Raw genomic sequence first — 25,089 nt, 5'->3', positions numbered from 1 at the left:
TTATTTTGTTCAATTGGTTCTTCTATTAATGTAAGGTTCAATCAAGTAAGTCTCTCAATTTTAAACATTGCAATAATGTGACCCTTTTGTGTCTTGAAATTGATGTTGATAGTTTTATAAATTGTCACTATATGCGGTGGTTATAAATTGTGTTATGTATAAATTAAAACCATCAATATTTGTTTATTAATAACTTTAATGGTAATTGGATGGAAAGTGGTCACCTTGTTGTGTTTTAAAAGATTGAGGGACATGATTGAACCTTTTATTAAAATTGAGACCAAATTGAATTAAATAAATAAATAAAGGGACTAAAGAGGTAATTAATCCAAAAATTAATGTGTATATCTATACCCTGACACTGATTTGCAAATGTAGGTTTTTGTTGCTCTTCTCAGGACTTGCCAACCCGAAAATAAAATGTTGGTCAAGCAAGCTCTTGACATTCTAATGCCAGCACTGCCACGGCGTTTGCCCCTTGGTGATTCTCGAATGCCCATATGGATAAGATACACTAAGAAAATCCTTGTTGAAGAAGGTCATTCAATTCCCAATCTTATTCACATATTCCAACTTATTGTCCGCCATTCCGATCTCTTCTACAGCTGCAGAGCACAGTTTGTTCCTCAGATGGTAAATTCTCTTAGCCGCCTTGGATTGCCTTATAATACCACAGCAGAGAACAGACGACTCGCCATTGAACTTGCTGGATTAGTTGTTAACTGGGAGAGGCAAAGACAAAACGAGATGAAAGTTGTTACTGATTCTGATGCACCCAACCAAATCAATGATGTCTTTAATCCTAGCTCAGCTGATTCTAAGCGATCTGTGGATGGGTCTACATTTCCTGAAGATACAACTAAGCGAGTAAAAGCAGAACCTGGCCTGCAATCCATGTGTGTGATGTCACCTGGTGGTCCTTCATCAATAACTAACATTGAAACCCCTGGATCTGCCAGTCAACCTGATGAAGAATTTAAACCAAATGCTGCAATGGAGGAAATGATTATCAATTTTCTTATCAGAGTGGGGCTTACTTCTAACCTGATTTCTTATGTTTCGAATGGTGATCTTGCCATTTGGCTAATTCATTGCAAGATAATTTAACATCCGGGAAACACACTTTCCAATATTTAATATTGTGGATACTGAAATTGCTGTTGCTTTCCGTAATGCTTGACATCCTTATGGATTAAGGGTTCAAAGGATAACTTATTAGTTTAGTTGTATTACAATATTCTCTTGCCTAATCACGGACACTTCTAAGTGGTAGCTAGCTGTGTATTGTGTTGTAGTAGTGTCTGCCCGCCATGAATTTGCTGCATCTTAATAATTTACTTTTATTTCTTAATTTAGTGGCAATACAACTTGGATACAATGACAATTAGATAAGTTTTAACATTTTATCATGTTTGCAGTGACTTGTACTCATTTTTGAAATATGTATTCCAATATTCTCTCTTTTTTTAAAAGATTTTTTTATGTAATTTTAGTTTAATTTTACACTGTAACTGTGTCATGTCCTGAATGACTTCTAAAATTTTACCAAATTTGTGTCCGGAGTTATATTTGTGCTTCTTAGTCTAGTCATGTATGTATATGAATGAAAGTGACTGATACAGAGTACTTTTTTGCCAAGTCTAAAGTATGTTTGCTTGTTGAAAAGATTCTCAATGCATTCACAACAATTCCTAAAATATTCTGTTTTTAAGGATGTTATTGATTATTATCTCTTATTTATGTCATTAGGTTGCTCTGGTCATAGAACCAAAGGACAAAGAAGCAAGTGCCATGTACAAACAAGCTTTGGAGCTACTTTCACAGGCTTTGGAGGTGTGGCCGAATGCAAATGTAAAATTTAATTATTTGGAAAAGCTTCTGAGCAGTATACAGCCATCTCAAGCAAAGGATCCATCCACTGCACTGGCGCAGGGTTTGGATGTCATGAACAAAGTGTTAGAGAAACAACCTCACTTGTTCATAAGAAATAACATCAATCAGATTTCTCAAGTGGGTCTAACATTGTTTTTGTTTTTTTGTTTTCATTCGCTCGCTCAGTGATTCAATTTTGACATTAATTGTATTTTTCTTCCAGATTCTTGAACCATGTTTCAAGCATAAACTTTTAGATGCTGGCAAATCTTTCTGCTCACTGTTGAGGATGATTTTTGTTGCTTTTCCTCAAGAAGCAACTACCACACCTGCAGATGTTAAGTTATTGTACCAGAAGCTTGATGATTTGATACAGAAGCATGCTACCACTGTCACAGCTCCTCAAACTGCGAGTGATGATAATAATGCTAGTTCGATTAGTTTCCTATTGCTTGTCATAAAAACCTTGACAGAGGTACAACGGAACTTTGTTGATCCTTTAATTTTGGTTCGCATTCTTCAACGGCTCCAACGAGATATGGGTTCAGCGGCTGGGCCTCATTTAAGACAAGTATGCTTGTTTTCCTTTTTGAATTAATAATATTTTATGAAGTTCTAGGTATAAAATGATTTTTATATTAAAATAGAATTTAGTGGGAAAATATGCATGATAAATGTCTCCACATGCATGATTTAAATTTTTGTTTTATCTAATTTATTTACTTCACTCAGTAAAAGCTTATGATACTGACTATAGGCATGCTAATTTTATCCAGAGTGAAGTAATTGTGTTTGTCAGTTCCACTATTTCTTTTTTGGATACATTGAAGTTTTATTTATATTGTTAATATATGCTGCTTGATGATTAAATTCTGTGGTGTAATCTAGCAAGACCTACTCTGCATTCTTGATTTTTATTAGGTAAGATGCTATATTATGGTTTTAAAACAAATGTGGTTTGGACTTCTTTCTAGTAAAGCAGGCATGCCCTATACCCTTTTGATGCCTTTTACTTCAGTCTGACTCTGATATACTATATATTAAATCAACTTTATCCAAGCCATTCTAGTGTTATTAACATATATTTTATCATGTTAATTATGTTATTTTATTTTAAATCTACTAGAAGTATGTGTGATATATTTTTCTGTTTCAAGTCTTGATAAATTGTCATACATTATTAGGGTCAGAGACCAGATCCAGATTCAGCAGTTACGTCTTCTCGTCAAGATGCTGATGTTGGAGCAGTTATTTCAAATGTCAAATCAATTTTGAAACTTATCACTGATAGAGTGATGGTTGTTTCTGAGTGCAAGCGATCTGTGTCTCAAATATTAAATGCTTTACTCTCGGAGAAAGGAATTGATGCAAGTGTACTTCTTTGCATACTTGATGTGGTTAAAGGGTGGATTGAAGATGACTTCTGTAAACAAGGAACTCCAGTCACGCCAAGTTCCTTTCTCACCCCCAAGGAGATAGTTTCTTTTCTTCAGAAGCTGTCACAAGTTGATAAACAAAATTTCACACCAGTCGCTCTGGAAGAGTGGGACAGGAAATATCTTGAACTTCTTTATGGGATTTGTGCAGATTCAAATAAGTAAGTTATTCATCTTAAGTTTATCTGTGCTATGCTTGAAATGTATTTTGTCTTGATTTTTTTAAATAATTTCCAGATACCCTTTACCCTTGCGTCAAGAGGTTTTTCAGAAGGTTGAAAGGCTTTATATGCTTGGTTTACGAGCCAAAGATCTGGAAGTTAGGATGAAATTTTTCTCTCTCTATCATGAGTCTCTTGGAAAAACTCTTTTTACCAGACTTCAATTTATTATCCAAATTCAAGATTGGGGGGCTTTGAGTGATGTCTTCTGGCTCAAACAAGGCCTTGATCTTCTCCTGGCAATATTGGTTGAGGATAAACCTATTACACTAGCTCCAAATTCTGCCAGAGTTCAACCCCTTTTGGTTTCAAGTTCTATTATTGAATTAAGTGGGATGCAACATAAGGTTAATGATGTATCTGAAGGATCCGAGGATGCTCCTCTAACACTTGAGACCCTTGTGCATAAGCATGCCCAGTTTCTTAACAGCATGAGCAAACTCCAGGTTACTGATGTTTAATCACTGAAGTACTATTATACTCTCATAAAGTTTTATTTCTTTAGTTTTACTGCTATGGTTGTTGTATTTCATCATGAAGTTCCATGATATGGTTGTGGCATAGTACTTGTTATGTGTAAAACTTCTTGTGTTTGTTAAAAATGGTAGATTGATTGAGACTTTTTGTGTCCTTTATACTTTGGATTTGTCAAATTAAAGAGGACTACAGATCTATCACTGTTTTCTGTCACACATGTTGTAAATTTGTAATTATCTGATGTGCACAGTTCTTGGCAAATACTTCATAGTCTCACACTGATAAAATTTCTTCCAGGTGGTTGATCTATTAATTCCTTTGAGAGAGTTAGCCCACACAGATGCTAACGTTGCATACCATTTGTGGGTACTGGTATTTCCAATTGTCTGGGTTACATTGCATAAAGAAGAACAGGTAACACTTGCTAAACCAATGATTAATCTTTTGTCTAAAGATTACCATAAGAGGCAGCAAGCCAACAGACCAAATGTAGTGCAAGCTCTATTAGAAGGGCTTCAGTTGAGCCATCCTCAACCCAGAATGCCAAGCGAGCTTATTAAATATATTGGGAAAACTTATAATGCATGGCACATTGCACTAGCTTTGTTGGAAAGTCATGTTATGTTGTTCCCTAATGATTCCAAATGCTCTGAGTCTCTGGCTGAGCTCTATCGTTTGCTCAATGAAGAGGATATGAGATGTGGGCTGTGGAAGAAGAGATCAGTCACTGCAGAAACCCGGGCTGGGCTTTCTCTTGTTCAACATGGCTATTGGCATCGTGCCCAAAGTCTCTTCTATCAAGCAATGGTGAAGGCAACTCAAGGAACATATAATAACACCGTACCTAAGGCTGAGATGTGCCTATGGGAAGAGCAGTGGTTATACTGTGCTAGTCAACTTAGTCAATGGGAAGCACTGGCAGACTTTGGCAAGAGTGTTGAGAATTACGAAATTCTGCTTGACAGTCTTTGGAAATTGCCTGATTGGACATATATGAAGGAGCATGTCATTCCCAAAGCTCAAGTGGAAGAAACTCCAAAGCTTCGTCTAATTCAAGCATACTTTGCGCTTCATGATAAAAATACAAATGGCGTGGGGGATGCTGAGAATATGGTAGGTAAAGCCGTTGATCTTTCTCTAGAACAATGGTGGCAGCTTCCTGAAATGTCTGTTCATTCCAGAATTCCTCTTCTGCAGCAATTCCAACAAATAGTTGAAGTTCAAGAATCAGCTAGGATTCTCATAGATATTTCTAATGGAAATAAAGGAAATTCTGTGGTTGGTGTGCAAGGGAACCTTTATGCTGATCTGAAGGACATCCTTGAGACATGGAGACTAAGAACTCCAAATGAATGGGATAATATGTCTGTTTGGTATGATTTGCTGCAGTGGAGGAATGAAATGTACAACTCTGTCATTGATGCTTTCAAAGATTTTGGCGCCACAAATTCAGCACTTCATCATCTTGGTTACCGTGACAAAGCATGGACTGTCAACAGGCTTGCCCACATTGCTCGTAAGCAAGGCCTTTTTGATGTTTGCGTCACCATACTTGAAAAATTATATGGGCATTCAACCATGGAAGTGCAGGTAGGATATCTGGTCATCTGTAGTTAGAGAGTATTGCCTCATGTCTGTCATTATCTGTACATTTTTAATTATAGATGAACCTAACTTTTGGGGGTCGCTTTACATTTTTTTCTGATAATTTTGACAATGTCATATGGCAAGTTCAGTTTTTTTTTTAAGCTGGATTTATCTGTACATAGTAGTAATTCTTAACAATTATATTTGTATGTATACCTTTTTTATTTTCAGAGTATGTTTATTTGACTGTATTGAACTATGAAATTTGAGAACTTGTGTAGATTTTATCTGATGCTCTTTGTCAAGTATTTACAGGAAGCGTTTGTTAAGATTACTGAACAGGCGAAGGCATACCTAGAAAATAAGGGAGAACTTACAAGTGGTATTAATCTGATCAACAGCACTAATCTAGAGTATTTTCCTGCAAAGCACAAGGCTGAAATTTTCCGTCTGAAAGGGGATTTCTTGTTAAAATTGAATGATTCTGAGTCTACTAATGTTGCTTATTCAAATGCCATTAGTCTTTTCAAAAACTTGCCTAAAGGATGGATAAGCTGGGGAGACTACTGTGATATGGTAATTAGTATCTGTTTTTCATGTTACTTTCTTTGACTGATTAATTATTAACTAATTTTTGTACTTGTCTGTCATCGACTTCAAATAGGCTTACAGAGAAACTCATGAAGAGATTTGGTTGGAATATGCTGTCAGCTGCTTTTTGCAAGGTATAAAATTTGGTGTGTCCAATTCAAGAAGCCATCTTGCTCGTGTGCTTTATCTTCTTAGCTTTGATACTTCTAATGAGCCTGTTGGAAGGGCATTTGATAAGTACTATGAACAAATACCACATTGGGTTTGGCTCTCTTGGATTCCACAGCTCTTACTCTCTCTTCAGAGGACCGAAGCTCCTCACTGTAAACTTGTGCTTTTGAAGATTGCAACGTTGTATCCTCAGGTGAGTGTTTGCATATTTGCATCTGTTTATTGCAAATTATGTAGATCCTAAATTATCATGAGTTTCTTCTCCTGAATTTCAGGCTTTATATTATTGGTTGCGCACATACTTACTGGAACGACGTGATGTTGCCAATAAATCGGAACTTGGAAGGATTGCAATGGCTCAACAAAGATCACAACAGAGTGTTTCTGGTACTAGTACTGGTTCTCTTGGTGGGTTGGCTGATGGAAATGCAAGAGGAGTACAGGGTCCAGGTGGGAGTAACTTGCCAACTGATATTCAAGCTCACCAAGGCTCCCAGCCTTCAGGTGGAATTGGATCTCATGATGGTGGAAACTCACATGGGCAAGAACCTGAAAGGTCTACAAGTGCAGAGAGCAGCATGCACAATGGAAATGACCAGCCTTTGCAGCAAGGCTCTGCAAACCTCAATGAAGGTGGTCAAAATACTTTAAGACGTGCTGCTGGTGCTTTAGGTTTTGTGGCTTCAGCTGCCAGTGCTTTTGATGCTGCAAAAGATATAATGGAGGCTCTTAGGGGCAAGCATGCTAATTTGGCTAGTGAACTCGAGGTCATCATCTTCCAGACATTTTAATTTGCTTTACTTTGTTAAAAATTAATACTATTCAACCTCACCATATTCATTCACCCTTTCTCCCTGTTGCATGTGTAAAAGTTCTGCTCTTGGCGTCATAATTAAATTAAACCATTGCTGCTAGCACTTAGGAATAACAATGAGATAATTGTATACATTTGTTGAATGGAGCTATGAATCAATGTAGCAAAGTAAACATGAAAGGACTTTGAATCAATGGACAAAGGCGCATGAAAAAGAACAGTAGATGTTTTATATAAACTTGGAGAGATGTTTTATATAAACTTGGATTTGTAGCCAAATTGTCTACTTGTGTTGTACTTCTTGACAGCTCATCTTTCATGTTTTATGTGGATTGAACTAGCACAAAAGTTAAAATGATTTGTATATAACTATGTTGTGAATTCTGCCAGTGCATCTGATGAAAATAAATTCCGGGTCATGTGTTCCCTAAACTAGAAGTTACGTGGATTATTATAACAGAACCTTTATTTCGCAGATCCTGCTAACAGAAATTGGTTCAAGGTTTGTCACTCTTCCTGAAGAGAGACTTTTGGCAGTGGTTAATGCTTTGCTTCACCGCTGCTATAAATATCCAACTGCTACAACTGCTGAAGTTCCTCAGTCTCTCAAGAAAGAGCTCTCTGGCGTTTGTAGAGCTTGCTTTTCTGCTGACGCTGTAAATAAGCATGTTGATTTTGTGAGGGAGTACAAACAGGATTTTGAACGAGATCTTGATCCAGAAAGCACTGCTACATTTCCATCTACCCTCTCTCAACTGACTGAGCGTTTGAAACACTGGAAAAATGTTCTTCAAAGCAATGTTGAGGATCGGTTTCCAGCAGTATTAAAGCTGGAAGAAGAAAGCAAGGTATTGCGGGACTTCCATGTTATTGATGTTGAAGTTCCAGGACAATATTTCACTGATCAGGTAACTGCTTCTGATTTTTTTTTTCAAAAATGCCAAAATTTTAATGTATGTGTGTGTGCCCCCTACAATATATTACAGTATTGATATTCATTAAACTGGCCCTGAGTTTACCTGCGGGAGTATTTGGTGCATCCCATGCTGATTCTTAGTTGTTTATTCTGTTCCAGGAAATTGCACCAGATCATACTGTTAAGCTGGATAGGGTTGCTGCAGATATTCCAATTGTGCGGAGGCATGGGAGCAGTTTTCGCCGTTTGACTCTAATTGGCTCTGATGGTTCCCAACGTCATTTTATTGTTCAGACATCTTTGACTCCCAATGCTAGAAGTGATGAGCGCATACTGCAGCTTTTCCGTGTGATGAACCAAATGTTTGAGAAGCACAAGGAATCAAGACGCCGTCACATATGCATTCACACACCAATAATTATACCTGTTTGGTCTCAGGTTAAATTAATTTTCCTAGTACATTATTGTATCTTTTCACCTTTTTTAATATTGATGGAACCATGGCCTTGATTGCAATCAAGACTACCGAGACTGCAAATGAAACTTTTACCTACTTAAAACTATTGTCGAATTTTACTTGAATCTTTGTATGGACAGGTTCGCATGGTGGAAGATGATTTGATGTATAGTACTTTCCTTGAGGTCTATGAGAATCATTGTGCAAGGAATGACCGTGAGGCAGATCTTCCGATAACCTATTTCAAGGAGCAGTTGAACCAAGCTATCTCAGGCCAAATATCACCAGAAGCTGTTGTCGATCTTCGTCTGCAAGCCTATAATGAGATAACGAAAAACCTTGTTAATGACAACATCTTTTCACAATACATGTATAAAACTCTACCTAGCGGCAACCATAGTTGGGCTTTCAAGAAGCAGTTTGCCGTCCAGTTAGCCCTTTCAAGTTTCATGTCCTTTATGCTACAAATTGGTGGGAGGTCTCCGAATAAGATTTTGTTTGCAAAGAACACTGGAAAAATTTTCCAAACTGATTTTCATCCTGCGTATGATGCAAATGGGTTGATTGAGTTTAATGAACCAGTTCCATTTAGACTGACAAGGAATATGCAAGCCTTCTTCTCCCATGGTGTGGAAGGCCTAATTGTATCTTCAATGTGTGCAGCTGCGCAGGCTGTGGCTTCACCTAAGGTGAGCACTGAACGTGCATCCATACACTCGAATGCTCTTAAATATTTTCATGTTACTTCAATGCAACACTACCAATTGATTTGTTTTTTATTGGTATTACAGCAAAGTCAGCACCTGTGGCATCATCTAGCAATGTTTTTCCGTGATGAGCTACTGTCTTGGTCTTGGAGAAGACCGCTTGGGATGCCCATGGCCCCTATGGCTGCAGGTGGTACTATGAGCCCCGTTGACTTCAAACAGAAAGTTGTCACAAATGTGGAACATGTTATTACAAGGGTTAAGGGAATCGCTCCTCAAAATTTTTCTGAAGAGGTAGTAAGCAACTAAACAAAATTGCGTTCCCTTCTTAGTTTTCCGAAACTATCTATCCTTTGATTTAATTTATTTGGAAGTTCCACTGTCAGGTTTTCTTTTTAATTGTTGATGGAACTAGGAGATAAGTTCTTATCTAACAAATTTCGTATTTTACGGGTTACCTACCAAAAATAAAGCAATCCATTTTTATCCTTTTGGACATGTTTCTGGATTTAATAATTACTAAGACAAACGAAAGAAAAGGGCCAAGGGTTTTTTGCATTTCTGTTTTCTCTGTTGGCACCACTCATTATCACTAATTGCAAGTTTCTGCATCCTGCTAATTTCCTTCCACTTTTAGTCATCATTGATACTAGTTCCTTTTATTTTCTTCCTTTTCAAATTTCCCATTCCCTTATTTATCAGTAAGTTTGCCAGTTCATATTTTTTACAACATTTGATGCTCTGGCACATAGTATATAAAATGCTTTTTGAGAATGTTGACTATATCTGTCTCAAGTTTCTCCCTATTCAATCTTGTTATGCTGCCTGCTATTTTAGTCCATAGTATTCACGTTTTTTATTTTATATAGGAGGAGAATGTTATGGATCCACCACAACCTGTTCAGAGGGGTGTTACTGAGTTGGTTGAAGCTGCCTTGAACCCTAGGAACTTGTGCATGATGGATCCAACGTGGCATCCCTGGTTCTAAGTTCTGATGGCAGTCTTTTCTTGAAAAGTATTTAACAGCTTTGTAAATATGTGTACATATTCCAGCTATGTAGAGCAGTGATAATTATTATGTTGAACCCAATTGTTAAATCACTATATTGGGTCTCATTTTTCTTCTGCTGTAGGTTAGAGCGATACACAGTAGAGTATTAGTTACAGGAGCATGACAAGGTACCCACATATTATTTAGCGGTCATTGATTTGTGGAAGACATTTGTATACATATCTGAATCATGAGTAAATCACAGTTTTTAAAAGGTGTTCAGAGTTAACCTGTTACTCTTATTATTTAGCTATATATTATAAAAATTTGAATAATTAATACTTACAATCTAAACTCAATAGATAACTTTAAAATTTACATTCAATGATAGGGATTTTATCTATCAAATGAGTTTTATTTTTGAATTAAACTTACAAAACTCGCATGATTTGTATAAGAACAGCCAAAATACATTGTGAATTGCAATAGCTAGAGTGCAATGAGTTCACTTCAGTAAGAATTCAAGTTTTTACTCAAGGTTGGAATATGTATCGTATATTACCTTTTCTTCACATAATGTGATATCATTTAATGCAAGTTATGAAGGAATAACTTGACTAAGAATACTACTTGGGTATTGTTTGGTTAAAATGACGTTTGATGTATAAATAGCAGTTTTTCGTAAGAGTAACGTTTGATGAATTATGTTGATAGATATATTGTTAAAAATATTTTTCAATTAGTTGTTAATTAATATCTAATTTAAAAAAATATGATTAAAGTGAGATTTGTACAAGATGTTTTTTTATAGTGGTTCGCCTAACAATCCTTCACTATTATACTAATGTTACAAAGATAAAAAAAAAATAGTATTCTTTGAACTCTATCACTCCTAGGTAAATCCTAAACATTCTTAACACCTGACCATTTTAACACAGTATGCAAACCTCAACTACTTGGATCATGTTGGGTTTAAAGTATATTCTTAGCTAGATTTTAACATGTGTTCTTATTCACGTTTTTAGACCCAAACATGTGTTCTAATGATACAATAAACTCTCTTCAACTTCTCACTACTTAGTCTATGTAACTTAGATCATTAGTGAAGTTAATCTGTTATAACATAGGTTTTTTTGTTTAATATCTACACTTATTCATGACTCACATATCATCTCATATTTATGACATCAAAATCACACATCGTAACATGTCATTCTTATTCATGTTATATGCATACATTACAATTCACTTAAATTATAGCAATAAGTCACTAAAATATACAATTCAATAATCTCTACATATGAACATACATATACATAACACGCATACACAGATAAATTACAAAAAATCACTTGAATAAAGACATTAGACAATATTTTAGCTTGAGTTAAAATAGTTTCATTGGACTATTAGAAGATACACTCACTAGAGGTATGTGATGATACCTCCACTTAAGCGGGTTTGCTTTAGGTGAACAAGGATATCAAATGAAGCACTCATTATAGTGATTTTGATGATACCTCCACTTAAGTTTGTGTGCTAAGTGAAAATATCAAACAAAGCACTTGGCATGACTTAGATGATGAGTATCAGACAAAACACTTGTTAGAGTAATTCAAACGATACTTTCACTTAGCGACTCAAACAATATTCTCATTGAGCGACTCAAGCAAAACCTCATGTGCCTACACACATAAACCCTTGAATCAAAAACATTTCTATCCCACTTCGTAAATTTTATCCTTCTAAGTAGTGTACTGAATTTGCTTTACTTTTAAGACTAAAGAATATGAAGACTTTCATAGGTTGATAAAGAAAAATTATAGTTCAACATGTTAAGTAATAACTCCATAATTAAGGAATAACTAAAGAACGCTTGATTCACAATTCACCTTAGATTATACATACAATGCAAAACATCAAACTCACATGCAACATAAGTTTCATTGATTCTACAAACAATGAAAGTCATTTGAGCTCTTTTGACTCACATGTAACACTAGACTTCTCTACAAGACCTTCACACAGAAAACTCTAATTAAAAGTTTACTCTTATAATCGTCTAAAGTAGTTTCTCTTACCTAAATTTTCACACTCTTAATAAATTTCTAACTTAAGCACGAAGAACTCCCTTAGAAGCTTTGAGGATAAAATGTTTAACTAAAAAGATTCCTAAGTCCTTTAGCTAGTGTAGGAAAAAAATGTAGATAGAAAACAAGGGGTAAAAGCTTAGAAGAAAAATGAGAAGATTTACACGGCGAGAGAATAAAACTAAGGAAATAATCTTACATTATTAAAAAAAAAAAGAGTACATTATTCTATATAATGTTTTATATGAAAAGAATGTTAAAATAATAAAACGTAATATGAAAAAAAATTAAAAATAATTATCGAAAACTATAAAAGTTAATATTTTTGTCCATAAAGTTTAACTATCACTATAAAAAAATCATTAAATAAAAATTAATTTTAAAAACTAAAATAATTAGTTACAATTTAATAAAATAAAAATTATTTCATAAACTACAAAATTATTGGTATTTAAAGTAGTTTCTATTATTAATAAAATTTTATAAAATAGTTTATAAATTAATATTTAACTTAATGTCAATATTTTAGCTACTTACTACTTTATATTTTAAATTAGTCTCTATTAATCTTTTATAGACTAATTAGAAACTAAAATATTAGTACCTAAAACTTGATAGTTAATTTATACCAATAACTTTTTAGTCTCTAAAATAGTATCTAATTTAGTAAATATAGTGACTAAATATTTTTAGTCTCTAAATTTTTAGTTTTTATTTATTGTAATATTAAAAAAAAAATAGATGTCTTAATATAATATTTGAAATGAATCAATTCACCATCCACTTTATTTTTGGACAAAAATAACAACTCTTAATATTATAATTTTAATAATTTTTTATATTATTTTACTATAAATTTACCTTTTATTGAAATTATCACATCAAAAGGAATTGAAAACAACTTCTCGATTATTATTTTTTTCATTTGATTTAAAAAAACACTTTTTTTTCAAATAGTGATATAGTATCACAAATGAATTGATTAAGTTGAATTTGAGAATATGAAGCTTCTGGTTTTGACCACTAAATTGTGGTCACTCGCTTCTCTATTTCCCAGAACAAAATCGAAAGAATAGTCCATCAAAACAACAAGAACCAAAATAAACGTTTCTCGCCCTCCTACAAATGTCATTCACATTGTAGCATTTCACCAATATGCCAAAAAGTTCATCCAAGAATCATAAAGAAGATTTTACCTCCTCTTCTTCTTCTTCATCATAAAAGCGCAAGTGTTTCCCTTTTGGGGTTGGTAATCCTTTCAAACACAATATGTTAGGTTGTGAAGAAGCATTCTGAGCACAGTTCTCTTCAACCTCCTCTTTCACAATCTCATCATCACTGTTGTATACAAACCTTGTGTGCTTACCTTCAAACTTGGGAGGTATCCTTTCATTCATGTTAATCTTGTTCAAAACTTCACACAGTCCTTCAATGTCCTCAATATAATCTTCTTTATCTTCACCTATTTTCTCCTCTTCTTCATCATGGATGCTTGCATTGGCCTGCATTGACCAGATAGAACCATCATCATCCTCTGTGAAGGAGCTACTAACCAAATCAGAAAAACGTTCTTCTGGTGAATTCGAATCTGGAGATTTGTCTGAGAAGTCAAGTAAAAGGGCCCTGCTTATCACACTCTTTTCAGATTCAAAATTCTCTTGATTCACCACCTACCACCAAAATTATGACACAAGATTAATTATGAAGGATCAAAGTAATTTTTTATTTTAATCTATAAATGTCCCCTTGTTTCTGTCATGTCTCTTACTCTTAAAATTTTGTCGAGGAAACATTCGAATTTTTTCTTTATTTTCTACAAATATGTAAAAATAAAAAACCAAAATTGATAATAAAGTCACATATTTGCATTTTAAAAATAAAACAAGAAATACAAATAAAACAACAAAAAGCCAAGCTGTCCGGCACTCCTTGGAATACACTTTTTTCAATCATAGGTTTAACATGTTTGATTTAGATTTATTTTAGAAAAAGAAATCTTGGTCACATTCGGAAATGAAGTTTTAAATCTTTGAAAATAATTCCAACCAAACCAATGTTTATCGGTTATCTTGTCTATTGAGTTGTATAAGAAAACATATTCTTGGCATTTTTCTTTGGTAAAGAGTCTACGAACCTGAGGAACTACCGGTTGTTGGGAAACATGAGAAGGGGTGACCGAAGACAAACCAGAAAGATTCATGGGCATGGGTGCAAGAAGTTCCGAGCTTTCAAGGGAGAACATGGAAACCTCAACTTCCTCTTCCACTTTAAGCAAAAGGGTCTTCACTTGACCCCTCAGCAAGTCTTCCCCTGACCCTGGCGTGTTCTTCATTCTGCTTCCTCTCTGCTTCGTCAATGGAGTATCAAGAATTACCCCATTGGCGAGCCCCACGATCGGGGAATCGTTTGTTATGTCTATTAATGCAGATGGATCCCATTCTTGCCCCCTTGATTTTGAAGCTGACATGTTCTTTCCAGAACCTTCGGAAAAGAAAGAAACGAATGAATGGTATCATTTTAGTTGAGTTTAGAGAAAGAAAAATGAAAAAAATAAACAGCCAGAGAAAGAAGAAAAAATCACTCACTGGAAACTGCGGTGGAGGCGTCATTGGAGGCGGCAAAGTAATGTGTCTCCATTGAAAATGAAACTTAATAATACCCTAATAATGTCAATTGTTAAAGCTTTGCAGAGAAGAAAGTAGTGGTGTAAGGTTTATAAAAGAAAAAACAGAATGAATATTATGGTTAACGCATACTCGTCTTTTCCGAAAAGGAAGTAGCCGTTAGTTTCTGCCTTTTAGATTTATGGGCCTTTATTGGGCTAATATTGGGGTCTAGTATGGTCTATGGCAAATTCTTCTTGACTGTTTCTCTTCGGCAGCAGATTATTTCAAACCTCCACTCAGTATAAAATTTAAAATTGTTCAAATTGTTTTATGTTTGTCTTACGGATGAAACAATCAAGAAGTGATTATTATGATTATGGATTACAAAATCTCTGAAATGAGGTCAATTAGTTCCAGATATTTGCATTAAAAGGTCATTTAAGTTGTTTAATTAAGTTTTCAGATCGTCATACATGAATTCCAAACTTTCATATCAAGAATTAAGTGATTTAGTTTATGGATATATATTGCGTGATTTCACTTAGGGATATGGATATTTAGAATAGAAATAACACTTTTGGATATGTAAATTTGAAAGTCACAACTTTCATGAAAATTCATCTTCTTCGATGAGCACTGCGTATCACAACCCACCAACACCGTCTTCCATGATGCACAACAGATTTTTCATATAATTGTATTGGGTACAGGTTTAAAATGATCTGATGTAGGGAAAAACAATCATCGTTCCTCCACCATATCAATTATAACCTAGATCTTATTCTTCAAATCAAGAAAATCTTCTGTAAAATAACCTTAAATAAAAAGTTGATACAAATAAAAAAAAATACTTTCAGAACTTTTTTCAGAATACATTTTTTGGATTTGAATTTTCATAATATATTTTTGAATTTCAGAAATCCTTTTCTAAAATATATTTTCAGATTGCATTTCGATTTTTTTTAAATATATTTTATACATTTCAAATTTACTTTTCGAAAATGAAATTTTGATTTTCAAATTGTATTTTATGAATTTTGGACTTTCAATCCGAAATAAAAGGTAATTTTGAAATTTTTAAAATATAATAGAGTGCAAGTTCGAGCACTAAGAATTTGCCCCCATATTTTTATAACATTAAAACACTGTAAATTCGGAAGAAATTGGCTTAGCAAAATAAATTAAAAATATATGCGGTTTCTTATTAAAGTGCGATAAAAATATTTTAAAAAATCATTCAAAATTTAAAGTTCTCTTCCTCTTTATATTTTATTTCCATTCAAATGAAGATTAAAATAAAGACATTAGTGTGAATAAATAGTTTCTAGAAGAAAGGCAATGATTGACAAAAAGTGTTTGATTAGAGCAGCAAAGGGTGTTGTAATTAGTTACATGTCCAACCAATTATGTTTTCTTTTATCTATAAAATTCATATTAAAAAAATTACTTAAAATGATTGAATCCAATAACACTTCAACCAAAGATCTACTTATTTGATTGCCACCAGAAGATCATGTTCAATTTTTATTCCAAATCTCTTCAAAAACATAAAGAAAAAACTTCTCTATGCATTATTTGATTTTGGTAGATAAGTTATTCCTTTGTTCTTTTCTAATTCCCTCTGGTCTTTCTTCTTACATACTCTATTATAAAAAGGCTCAGCTTCTAACTCCATTAATTGGAGTTCACATCAAAGTATTGCACTTTTACCTAATTATTCCTCTATCAATATTGTGAATCTGTGACTTTTGCCACCCAAACATAACCACATGTGCAATAATACCTACCACCTATCAATCATAGCAACAGCCAAAATTAGGTTTGCATATTTGATTCTACTTGTTTTTGTATTAGAAAGTAAAAAATCATAAAACCTCACACACAACACATCTATGAGTTTTCTAGAACAAGTTTTCAAAACGTGATTGTTTTATTCTCTTATTTTAAGTGTGGTGTTCTCTTTCTCTTCTTCATTTAAAATTGTGTTGGTGCAGCAACGGCACCAGTGGGTGACGAACAGAGCAATTTGGTCATTTCGCCTAACTAGGATGTAGGTTAAAAAGGGGAGGGTGCAGAAAGTAATTCTATTTGTAAACCAACACTGATTGTGCGTGGGCCATGTTGGCCCGTATATGTGCTCTAATATTGAGTCAAATTTTCATTTTAATTATGAATTAATGTAAGGCAGTTTAACTGATTTATTTTTATCTTTTTTTTGATTTTTTTTTCCCATATACATCTTTGAAAAGTTAAAGAAAAAGTAAAGTAAAAAAATAAAAACCATCAAGTAACTTTTATTTATTTTTAATTTTCTTATTTAAAGTTTTAATTTAAAATGACTTTACAAAATAAGGTAAAATTAACCTAATAACAATTTACACATTTGAATGCAGCTTTTAAAAAATAAAGGAATGTAAAAAAAGAAATCATAGTTATTAATTAGAAAAGGGACTATTAGAAGTAGTTAGACATACAATGGCTATTTTAATATATCCGTTATTAGTTAGCTACATATATGCATGTAATATTAATTATGTTTTTAACAATTACAATTGTTTATTTCACTCTTCCAAAAATAATGTTTGAATCCCAATATATGGGAGAATGAATGTAGAGATTGGACATTGATACATGAAAAACGACCTTGGTTTTATTATCACTAAGCCAGCTACTTTTATTGACTTGGCAATATCCAAAGGGCTTTTGGTCAACTTTATCCCATAATTATTATTTTTTATACACGATCCCATCAACACGTTATTATGTAGAAAACATTTGTAAGATAAAAATATTAATTTAATATAAAAATTAATACAATTAACGGATAGTATATAGAAATCGAGTTCAGAAACTTCTTATATATATGTTTTTTAATTCATAATTCATTAAAACGTCTTCTTCTAAAGATAAAATGATTACAGAATTTCAAATTTTAAAACTGATAATAATTTGAATAAGTAAAAAAAGTAATATATTAATAAATTAAATATATTAATATGAGATGGAACACCAAAAGAACATTTTTTAAAAGTCCTTTTTCGATTGGCTTCTTTATTTTCACGTTCTTATTTAGGGGCAGTTAGGATAAGATTTTTTTTTTTTGGAAATTAGCGTTCTTAATTAATTTGAGTACTATTAAAAGGCAATAAAGGGCAAGTCTTTGGTTGCATAAATCTATCTATAATACAAATATAATAGAAAGAGAGGGACTCTCAGTCTAAGTTTTTACACGTGTTAGCACCTCAAATTTTTGCAAAAAAATTTAAAATCATTTAATACCAAAAGTAGTAAAACTTCTAGCAATCAACACAACACACTTCAGCCAACTAAAACGTGTAACATAACACTTTTAAAAATTTACATTTTTCTTTCCCGATCACTCTCTTCTCTTTCAAACTCTAATCCAACCCTTCATCTCAATCTTCCGTCCCCCGTCTCTCCTTTTTCCTTTACTCTTTTTCACCATTTCGGCAACTGCAGAGATATCGTATTTGAGAGCATTTTTGCCTAAAAACATCGTTAGAAATTTGTAGAAATGACGCTTGCTTTTGAAATTTGAAATGAGATTGTTTTTCATTATATATACAGTGTTGTTTAGAGCCATTTTTAATTTCTATTCGGTTTTCTTCTTTTAATTTTCAATGGACGAGGTAATCTTTTATACCGTTTCTTCATCTCATTCTCACATTTCTACTGTGTTTTTTTTTTTAATATTTTTTGTACTTTGTTTGTTATGTTTTTGCATTTTTTAGGATTTTCTGATTAAAGTTGCTTGCTTTATCTTTTTTGCCGATTCTCTTGATCTGTTTTCTCTAGTGTTTTTAACATTTTTGGTTCTCTGTATGTGACACTTTTTTCGTAATTGATGCAGTTTATAAGGTTTTCTAATCAAAGTTTCTTGCTTTTATCTTTTTTGCCGATTCTCTTCATCTCTTTTACCATTATTTCTTTAGTGTTTATCATATTTTTGATTATTTGTTTGTTACGTTTTTCGCATTTTCTAGGGTTTTCCTGATCAAAGTTGCTTGCTTTTATCTTTTCTACTGATTCTCCTAATCTCTTTTACGGTTTTTTTGTCAAGTGTTTTTTATATTTTTCGTTCTCTATTTGCAACGTTTTTCGCATTTTTTTAGGGTTTTCTGATCAAAATTGCTTGCTTTTATCTTTTTTGCCGATTATCTTCATTTCTTTTACGATTTCTTTGCTCCCGTGTTTTTGCCATGTTTGGTGCTATGTTTGTTACGTTTTTTTGCGTTTTTGATGGTTTTCTGATCAAAGTTGCTTACTTTTATCTTTTTGTGCCGATTCTCATTATCTCTTTTACCATTATTTCTTCCGTTTTGACATTTTTGGTGATCTATTTGTTACCTTTTTTAGGGTTTTCTGATCAAAGTTGCTTTTTTTATCTTTTTTTTTTCCGATTCTCTAAATCTCTTTTACGGTTTGTTTTTTACTATGTTTTTTACATTTTTCGTTCTCTGTTTGTTATGTTACAGTGTTATTTAGGGTTTTCTGATCAAAGTAGCTTGCTTTTATTTTTTTTTGTCGATTCTCTTCATTTCTTTTACCATTATTTCTTTAGTGTTTATCATATTTTTGGTTATTTGTTTGTTACGATTTTCGCATTTTTTTTTGGACAAAGTTGCTTGCTTTTATCTTTTCTGCCGATTACCTTAATCTCTTCTAAGGTTTTTGTCAAGTTTTTTTTTATCCTTTTCGTTCTCTGTTTGTTACATTTTTCGGCCCTTTTAGGTTTTTCTGATCAAAGTTGCTTGCTTTTATCTTTTTTGCCGATTCTCCTAATCTCTTTTTCGTTTTTTTTGTCAAGTGTTTTTTATATTTTACGTTCTCTGTTTGTTACGTTTTTCGTGTTTTGTAGGGTTTTCTGATCAAATTTGCTTGCTTTTTATCTTTTCTACCGATTATCTTCATCTCTTTTACGATTTATTTTCTCTCCTGTTTTTGCCATGTTTGGTGCTCTGTTTTTTTACGTTTTTTTGCTTTTTTGATGGTTTTCTGATCAAAGTTGCTTGCTTTTATCGTTTTGTGTTGATTCTCTTTATCTCTTTTACCATTATTTCTTTCGTTTTGACATTTTTGGTGATCTATTTGTTACCTTTTTTAGGGTTTTCTGATCAAAGTTGCTTCTTTTATATTTTTTGCCGATTCTCTAAATCTCTTTTACGGTTTGTTTTCTACTATGTTTTTTACATTTTTCGTTCTCTGTTTGTTACGTTACAGTGTTATTTAGGGTTTTCTGATCAAATTCGCTTGCTTTTATTTTTTTTGTCGATTCTCTTCATTTCTTTTACCATTATTTCTTTAATGCTTATCATATATTTGGTTATTCGTTTGTTACAATTTTCGTATTTTTTAGGTTTTTTTTTGGACAAAGTTGCTTTCTTTTATCTTTTCTGCCGATTCCCTTAATCTCTTCTAAGGTTTTTGTCAAGTGTTATTGATCCTTTTCGTTCTCTGTTTGTTTCATTTTTCTTCTTTTTTCGGATTTTTTTTTATCAAAGTTGCTTGCTTTTATCTTCTTTGCCGATTCTCTTAATCTCTTTTACGATTTCTTTTCTCCTGTATTTTTTACATGTTTGGTGCTCTGTTTGTTACGTTTTTTTTCCGTTTTTTATGGTTTTTTGATCAAAGTTGCTTGCTTTTATCTTTTTGTGCCAATTCTCTTCATCTCTTTAACTATTATTTCTTTTGTGTTGTTATTTTTGGTAATCTATTTGTAACATTTTCTGCATTTTTTAGGGTTTTCTAATCAAAGGTGCTTCTTTTATATTTTCTATCGATTCTCTTCATCTCTTTTACGATTTGTTTTCTCCCGTGTTTTTGACATTTTTGGTGCTATATTTATTATGTTTTTCGCGTTTTTTTATGGTTTTTTGATAAAATATCCTTGCTTTTATCTTTTCGTGTCGATTCTCTTCATATCTTTACCATTATTACTTTCGTGTTGACATTTTTGGTGCTCTATTTGTTAAGTTTTTTCACGTTTTTTATGGTTTTCTGATCAAAGTTGCTTGCTTTTATCTTTTTGTGTCAATTCTCTTCATCTCTTTTACCATTATTTCTTCCATGTTGACATTTTTTGTGATCTATTTGTTATGTTTTTCGCATTTTTTAGGATTTTCTGATCAAAGGTTCTTCTTTTATCTTTTCTATCGATTCTCTTCACCCCTTTAACGATTTGTTTTCTCTTGTGTTTTTGACATTCTTGGTTTTCTGTTTGCTACGTTTTCTCGTTTTTTATGGTTTTATGATCAAAGGTATTTGCTTTTATCTTTTTGTGTCGATTCCCTTAATCTCTTTTACCATTATTTCTTCCGTGTTGACATTTTTGGTGATCTATTTGTTACGTTTTTCGTGTTTTTTAGGGTTTTCTGATCAAAGTTGCGTTTATTATCTTTTCTGCCGATTCTCTTTATCTCTTTTACGGTTAGTTTTGTTCCGTGTTTTTTTACATTTTTCGTTCTCTATCTGTTACGTTACCGTGTTATTTAGGATTTTCTTATCAAAGTTGCTTGCTTTTATCTTTTGTGTCGATTCTCTTAACCTCTTTTAACATTGTTTCTTCAGTGTATGTTACGTTATCGTGCCGATTCTCTTTATCTCTTTTACTGTTTGTTTTCTCCCATGTTTTTAACATTTTTCGTTCTCTGTCTGTTACGTTCTCTTCATCTCTTTTTGCATTATTTCTCCAGTGTTTATCATTTTTTTTTGGTTATCTGTTTGTTACGTTTTTCGAATTTTAAAGGGTTTTCTGATCAAAGATGCTTTCTTATATCTTTTCTTCCGATCCTCTTCATCTCTTTTACTATCTGTTTTCTCCCGTGTTTTTGACATTTTTGGTGCTCTGTTTGTTACGTTTTTGTGTTTTTTATGGTTTTCTGATCAAAGTTTCTTACTTTTATATTTTTGTGCCGATTATCTTCATCTCTTTTACCATTATTTCTTTCGCGTTGACATTTTTGGTGATATATTTGTTACGTTTTTCGCATTTTTCAGGGTTTCTGGTCAATGGTGCTTCTTTTATCCTTTTTGCTGATTCACTTCATCAATTTTTCGATTTATTTTCTTCCGTGTTTTTGACATTATTGGTGCTCGGTTTGTTTTGTTTTTCGTGTTTTTTTATTGTTTTCAATCAAATTTGCTTGCTTTTATCTTTTTGTGCCGATGCTCTTCATCTATTTTACCCATATTTTTTTCTTTGTTTACATTTTTGGTGATATATTTGTTATTTTTTTAGGGTTTTATGATAAAAGTTGCTTCTTTTATCTCTTCTGTTGATTCTCTTCATGTCTTTTATGATTTGTGTTCTCCCGTGTTTTTTACATCTTACGTTCTCTGTTTGTTACGTTACAGTGTTATTTAGGGTTTTCTGATTAAAGTTGCTTGCTTTTATCTTTTGTGCCGATTCTCTTCATATCTTTTACCATTATTTCTTTAGTGTTTATCATATTTTTGGTTATTTGTTTGTTACGTTTTTCGCATTTCCTAGGGTCTTATGGTCAAAGTTGCTTGCATTTATCTCTTTTGTCCATTTTCTTAATCTCTCTTATGATTTTTGTGTCAAGTGGTTTTGATCTTTTTCGTTCTTTGTTTGTTACGTTTTTCGCATTTTTTTATGGTTTTCTAATCAAAGTTGTTTTCTTTTTTCATTCATGATGATACTATTCATCTCTTTTACAATTTGTTTTCTCCCGTGTTTTTGACATTTTTTGTGCTCTGTTTGTTATCTTTTTCGCGTTTTTTATGGTTTTCTGATCAAAGTTGTTTGCTTTTATCGTTTTTTGTGCCAATTCTTTTAATCTCTTTTAGCATTATTTCTTTCGTGTTGACATTTTTGGTGATATATTTTTTAAGTTTTTCGCATTTTTTGGGTTTTCTGATCAAAGGTGCATCTTTTATCTTTTATGTCGATTCTTTTCATCTCTTTTACGATTTGTTTTCCGCTGTGTTTTTGACAATTTTGGTCCTCTGTTTTTTGCGTTTTTTTATGGTTTTCTGATCAAAGTTGCTTGCTCTTATCTTTTTGTTGTGCCAATTCTCTTCATCTCTTTTAGCATTATTTCTTTCGTGTTGACATTTTTGGTGATATATTTTTTATGTTTCTCGCATTTTTTAGGGTTTTCTGATCAAATGTGCTTCTTTTATCTTTTTCGCCGATTCTCTTCATCTCCTTTACGATTTGTTTTCTCCCGTGTTTTTGACATTTTTGGTGCTTTGTTTGTTACGTTTATGCGTTTTTTTATGGTTTTCTGATCAAAGTTGCTTACTTGTTTGTTACGTTACCGTGTTATTTACACTTTTCTTATTGAATTCGCTTGCTTTTTTCATTTTCTTGGGTTTTCTGATCAAAGTTGCTTGCTTTTATCTTTTTTGCCGATTCTCATAATCTCTTTTAAGGTTTTTGTCAAGTGTTTTTGATCTTTTTTGTTTTTTGTTTGTTACTTTTTTCGCCTTTTTTAGGGTTTTGTGATAAAAGTTGTTCACTTTTATCTTTTGTGTTGATTCTCTTTTAGCATTATTTCTCAAGTGTTTATGATTTTTTTGGTGCTCTATTTGTTACAATTTTTTGCATTTTCAAGGGTTTTCTGATCATTGTTGCTTGCTTTAATCTTTTGTTGTGTCGATTCTCTTAATCTCTTAGCATTATTTCACCTGTGTTGATATTTTAGGTGATCTATTTGTTACGTTTTTCGCATTTTTTAGGGTTTTCTGATCAATGGTGCTTCTTTTATCTTTTCTAACGATTCTCTTCACCAATTTTACGATTTCTTTCTCCCGTGTTTTTGACATTTTTGGTTCTCTGTTTGTTACGTTTTTTGACTCTTTTTTTATAGTTTTCTGATCAAAGTTGCTTACTTTTACCATTATGTATTCCAAGTTGACATTTTTGGGGATGTATTTGTTACGATTTTTGCATTTTTTAGGGTTTTATGATCAAAGGTGCTTCTTTTATCTTTTGTACCAATTCTCTTCATCTCTTTTACGATTTGTTTTCTCCCGTGTTTTTGACATTTTTGGTGCTTTGTTTGTTACGTTTTACGCGTTTTTTTATCGTGTTCTGATCAAAGTTGCTTGCTTTTATCTTTTTTTGTGTCGATTCTCTTCATCTCTTTTAGCATTATGTCTTCCATTTTGACATTTTTGGTGATGTATTTGTTACGTTTTCCCCATTTTTTAGGGTTTTAAGATCAAAGGTGCTTCTTTTATCTTTACTGTCGATTCTCTTCATCTCTTTTACGATTTGTTTTCTCCCGTATTTTTGACATTTTTGGGGCTTTGTTTGTTACATTTTTTTACGTTTTTTTTTAAGTTTTTCTAATCAAAGATACTTGCTTTTATCTTTTTTGTGCCAATTCTCTTCATCTCTTTTACCATTATTTCTTATATGTTGACATTTTTGTTGATGTATTTGTTATGTTTTTTGAGTTTTTTAGGGTTTTCTGATCAAAGGTGCTTCTTTTATCTTCTCCGTCGATTTCTTCATCTTTTTTACGATATGTTTTCTCCCGTGTTTTTGACATTTGTTTTTACGTTTTTTTGCATTTTTTTGGTTTTTTTATTAAAGTTTCTTGCTTTTATCTTTTTGTACCGATTCTCTTCATTACTTTTACCATTATTTCTTCCGTTTTGATATTTTTGGTGATCTATTTGTTACGTTTTCCGCGTATTTTAGGGTTTTCTGACCAAAGTTGTTTCTTTTATATTTTCTGACGATTCTCTTAATCTTTTTTACGGTTTGTTTACTCCCGTTGTTTTTTACATTTTTCGTTCTCTGTTTGTTACGTTACCGTGTTATTTAGGGTTTTCTAATCAAAGTCCCTTCTTGTTACATTTTTTGGGGTTTTCTGATCAAAGTTGCTTGCTTTGATATTTTCTGTGGATTCTCTTAATCACTTTTAAGTATTTTGTCAAGTGTTTTTTTATCCTTTTCGTTCCCTCTTTGTTACTTTTTTTGCGCTTTTTAGGGTTTTCTGATGAAAGTTTTTTGGTTTTAACTTTTTTGCCAATTCTCTTCATCTCTTTTAGCATTTTTTATGGTATTCTAATGAAAGTTGCTTCTTTTATCTTTTCTGACGTTTCTCTTGATCACTTTTACGGTTTGTTTTCTCTTGTGTTTTTTTACATTTTTCG

At 32.6% G+C, this 25,089-nt stretch overlaps 2 protein-coding genes across 3 annotated transcripts in view; one reads left to right on the top strand and one right to left on the bottom strand.

The window, feature by feature from the left end:
- Positions 1-10,515, top strand: part of LOC137810968 (Phosphatidylinositol 3- and 4-kinase family protein with FAT domain-containing protein) — a 34,561-nt gene extending 24,046 nt beyond the window's left edge. The window contains exons 22-35 of one of the 2 annotated variants that reach the window (XM_068612487.2): positions 379-1,026; positions 1,750-2,010; positions 2,096-2,443; positions 3,057-3,469; positions 3,546-3,975; positions 4,304-5,596; positions 5,909-6,169; positions 6,258-6,548; positions 6,631-7,122; positions 7,646-8,077; positions 8,245-8,523; positions 8,683-9,231; positions 9,334-9,543; positions 10,119-10,515. In XM_068612487.2, coding sequence (XP_068468588.1) covers positions 379-1,026; positions 1,750-2,010; positions 2,096-2,443; positions 3,057-3,469; positions 3,546-3,975; positions 4,304-5,596; positions 5,909-6,169; positions 6,258-6,548; positions 6,631-7,122; positions 7,646-8,077; positions 8,245-8,523; positions 8,683-9,231; positions 9,334-9,543; positions 10,119-10,238 — 6,027 coding nt within the window. In that variant the 3' untranslated portion in view covers positions 10,239-10,515. Of the gene's footprint in view, positions 1-378; positions 1,027-1,749; positions 2,011-2,095; positions 2,444-3,056; positions 3,470-3,545; positions 3,976-4,303; positions 5,597-5,899; positions 6,170-6,257; positions 6,549-6,630; positions 7,123-7,645; positions 8,078-8,244; positions 8,524-8,682; positions 9,232-9,333; positions 9,544-10,118 lie in introns of both variants that reach the window. The other variant, XM_068612486.2, reaches the window with a different exon arrangement.
- Positions 10,516-13,339: 2,824 nt separating this feature from the next.
- LOC137810967 (uncharacterized) lies at positions 13,340-15,075 on the bottom strand. The gene is made up of 3 exons (XM_068612485.2): positions 14,917-15,075; positions 14,466-14,812; positions 13,340-14,001 (listed from the first exon to the last, which is right to left on the bottom strand). Exons 1-3 carry the CDS (start codon positions 14,966-14,968, stop codon positions 13,510-13,512), a joined length of 891 nt encoding a protein of 296 aa, XP_068468586.1. The 5' UTR covers positions 14,969-15,075; the 3' UTR covers positions 13,340-13,509.
- Positions 15,076-25,089: the final 10,014 nt, after the last annotated feature.

This window comes from Phaseolus vulgaris, chromosome 2, assembly GCF_051622355.1.
Source record: "Phaseolus vulgaris cultivar YP4 chromosome 2, ASM5162235v1, whole genome shotgun sequence".
Taxonomy (NCBI): domain Eukaryota; kingdom Viridiplantae; phylum Streptophyta; class Magnoliopsida; order Fabales; family Fabaceae; genus Phaseolus; species Phaseolus vulgaris.
This window is presented reverse-complemented; position numbering and strand designations above follow the sequence as displayed.

Bases quoted from the DNA above. Each gene is read 5' to 3' on its own strand.
- LOC137810967 (XM_068612485.2), bottom strand. From the start codon at position 14,968: ATGGAGACACATTACTTTGCCGCCTCCAATGACGCCTCCACCGCAGTT. The intron at 14,813-14,916 runs GTGAGTGATTTT...TCTTTTCCGAAG, and splicing joins CGCCTCCACCGCAGTTTCCA to GTTCTGGAAAGAACATGTCA. The intron at 14,002-14,465 runs GTTCGTAGACTC...TTTTGGTGGTAG, and splicing joins AACAACCGGTAGTTCCTCAG to GTGGTGAATCAAGAGAATTT.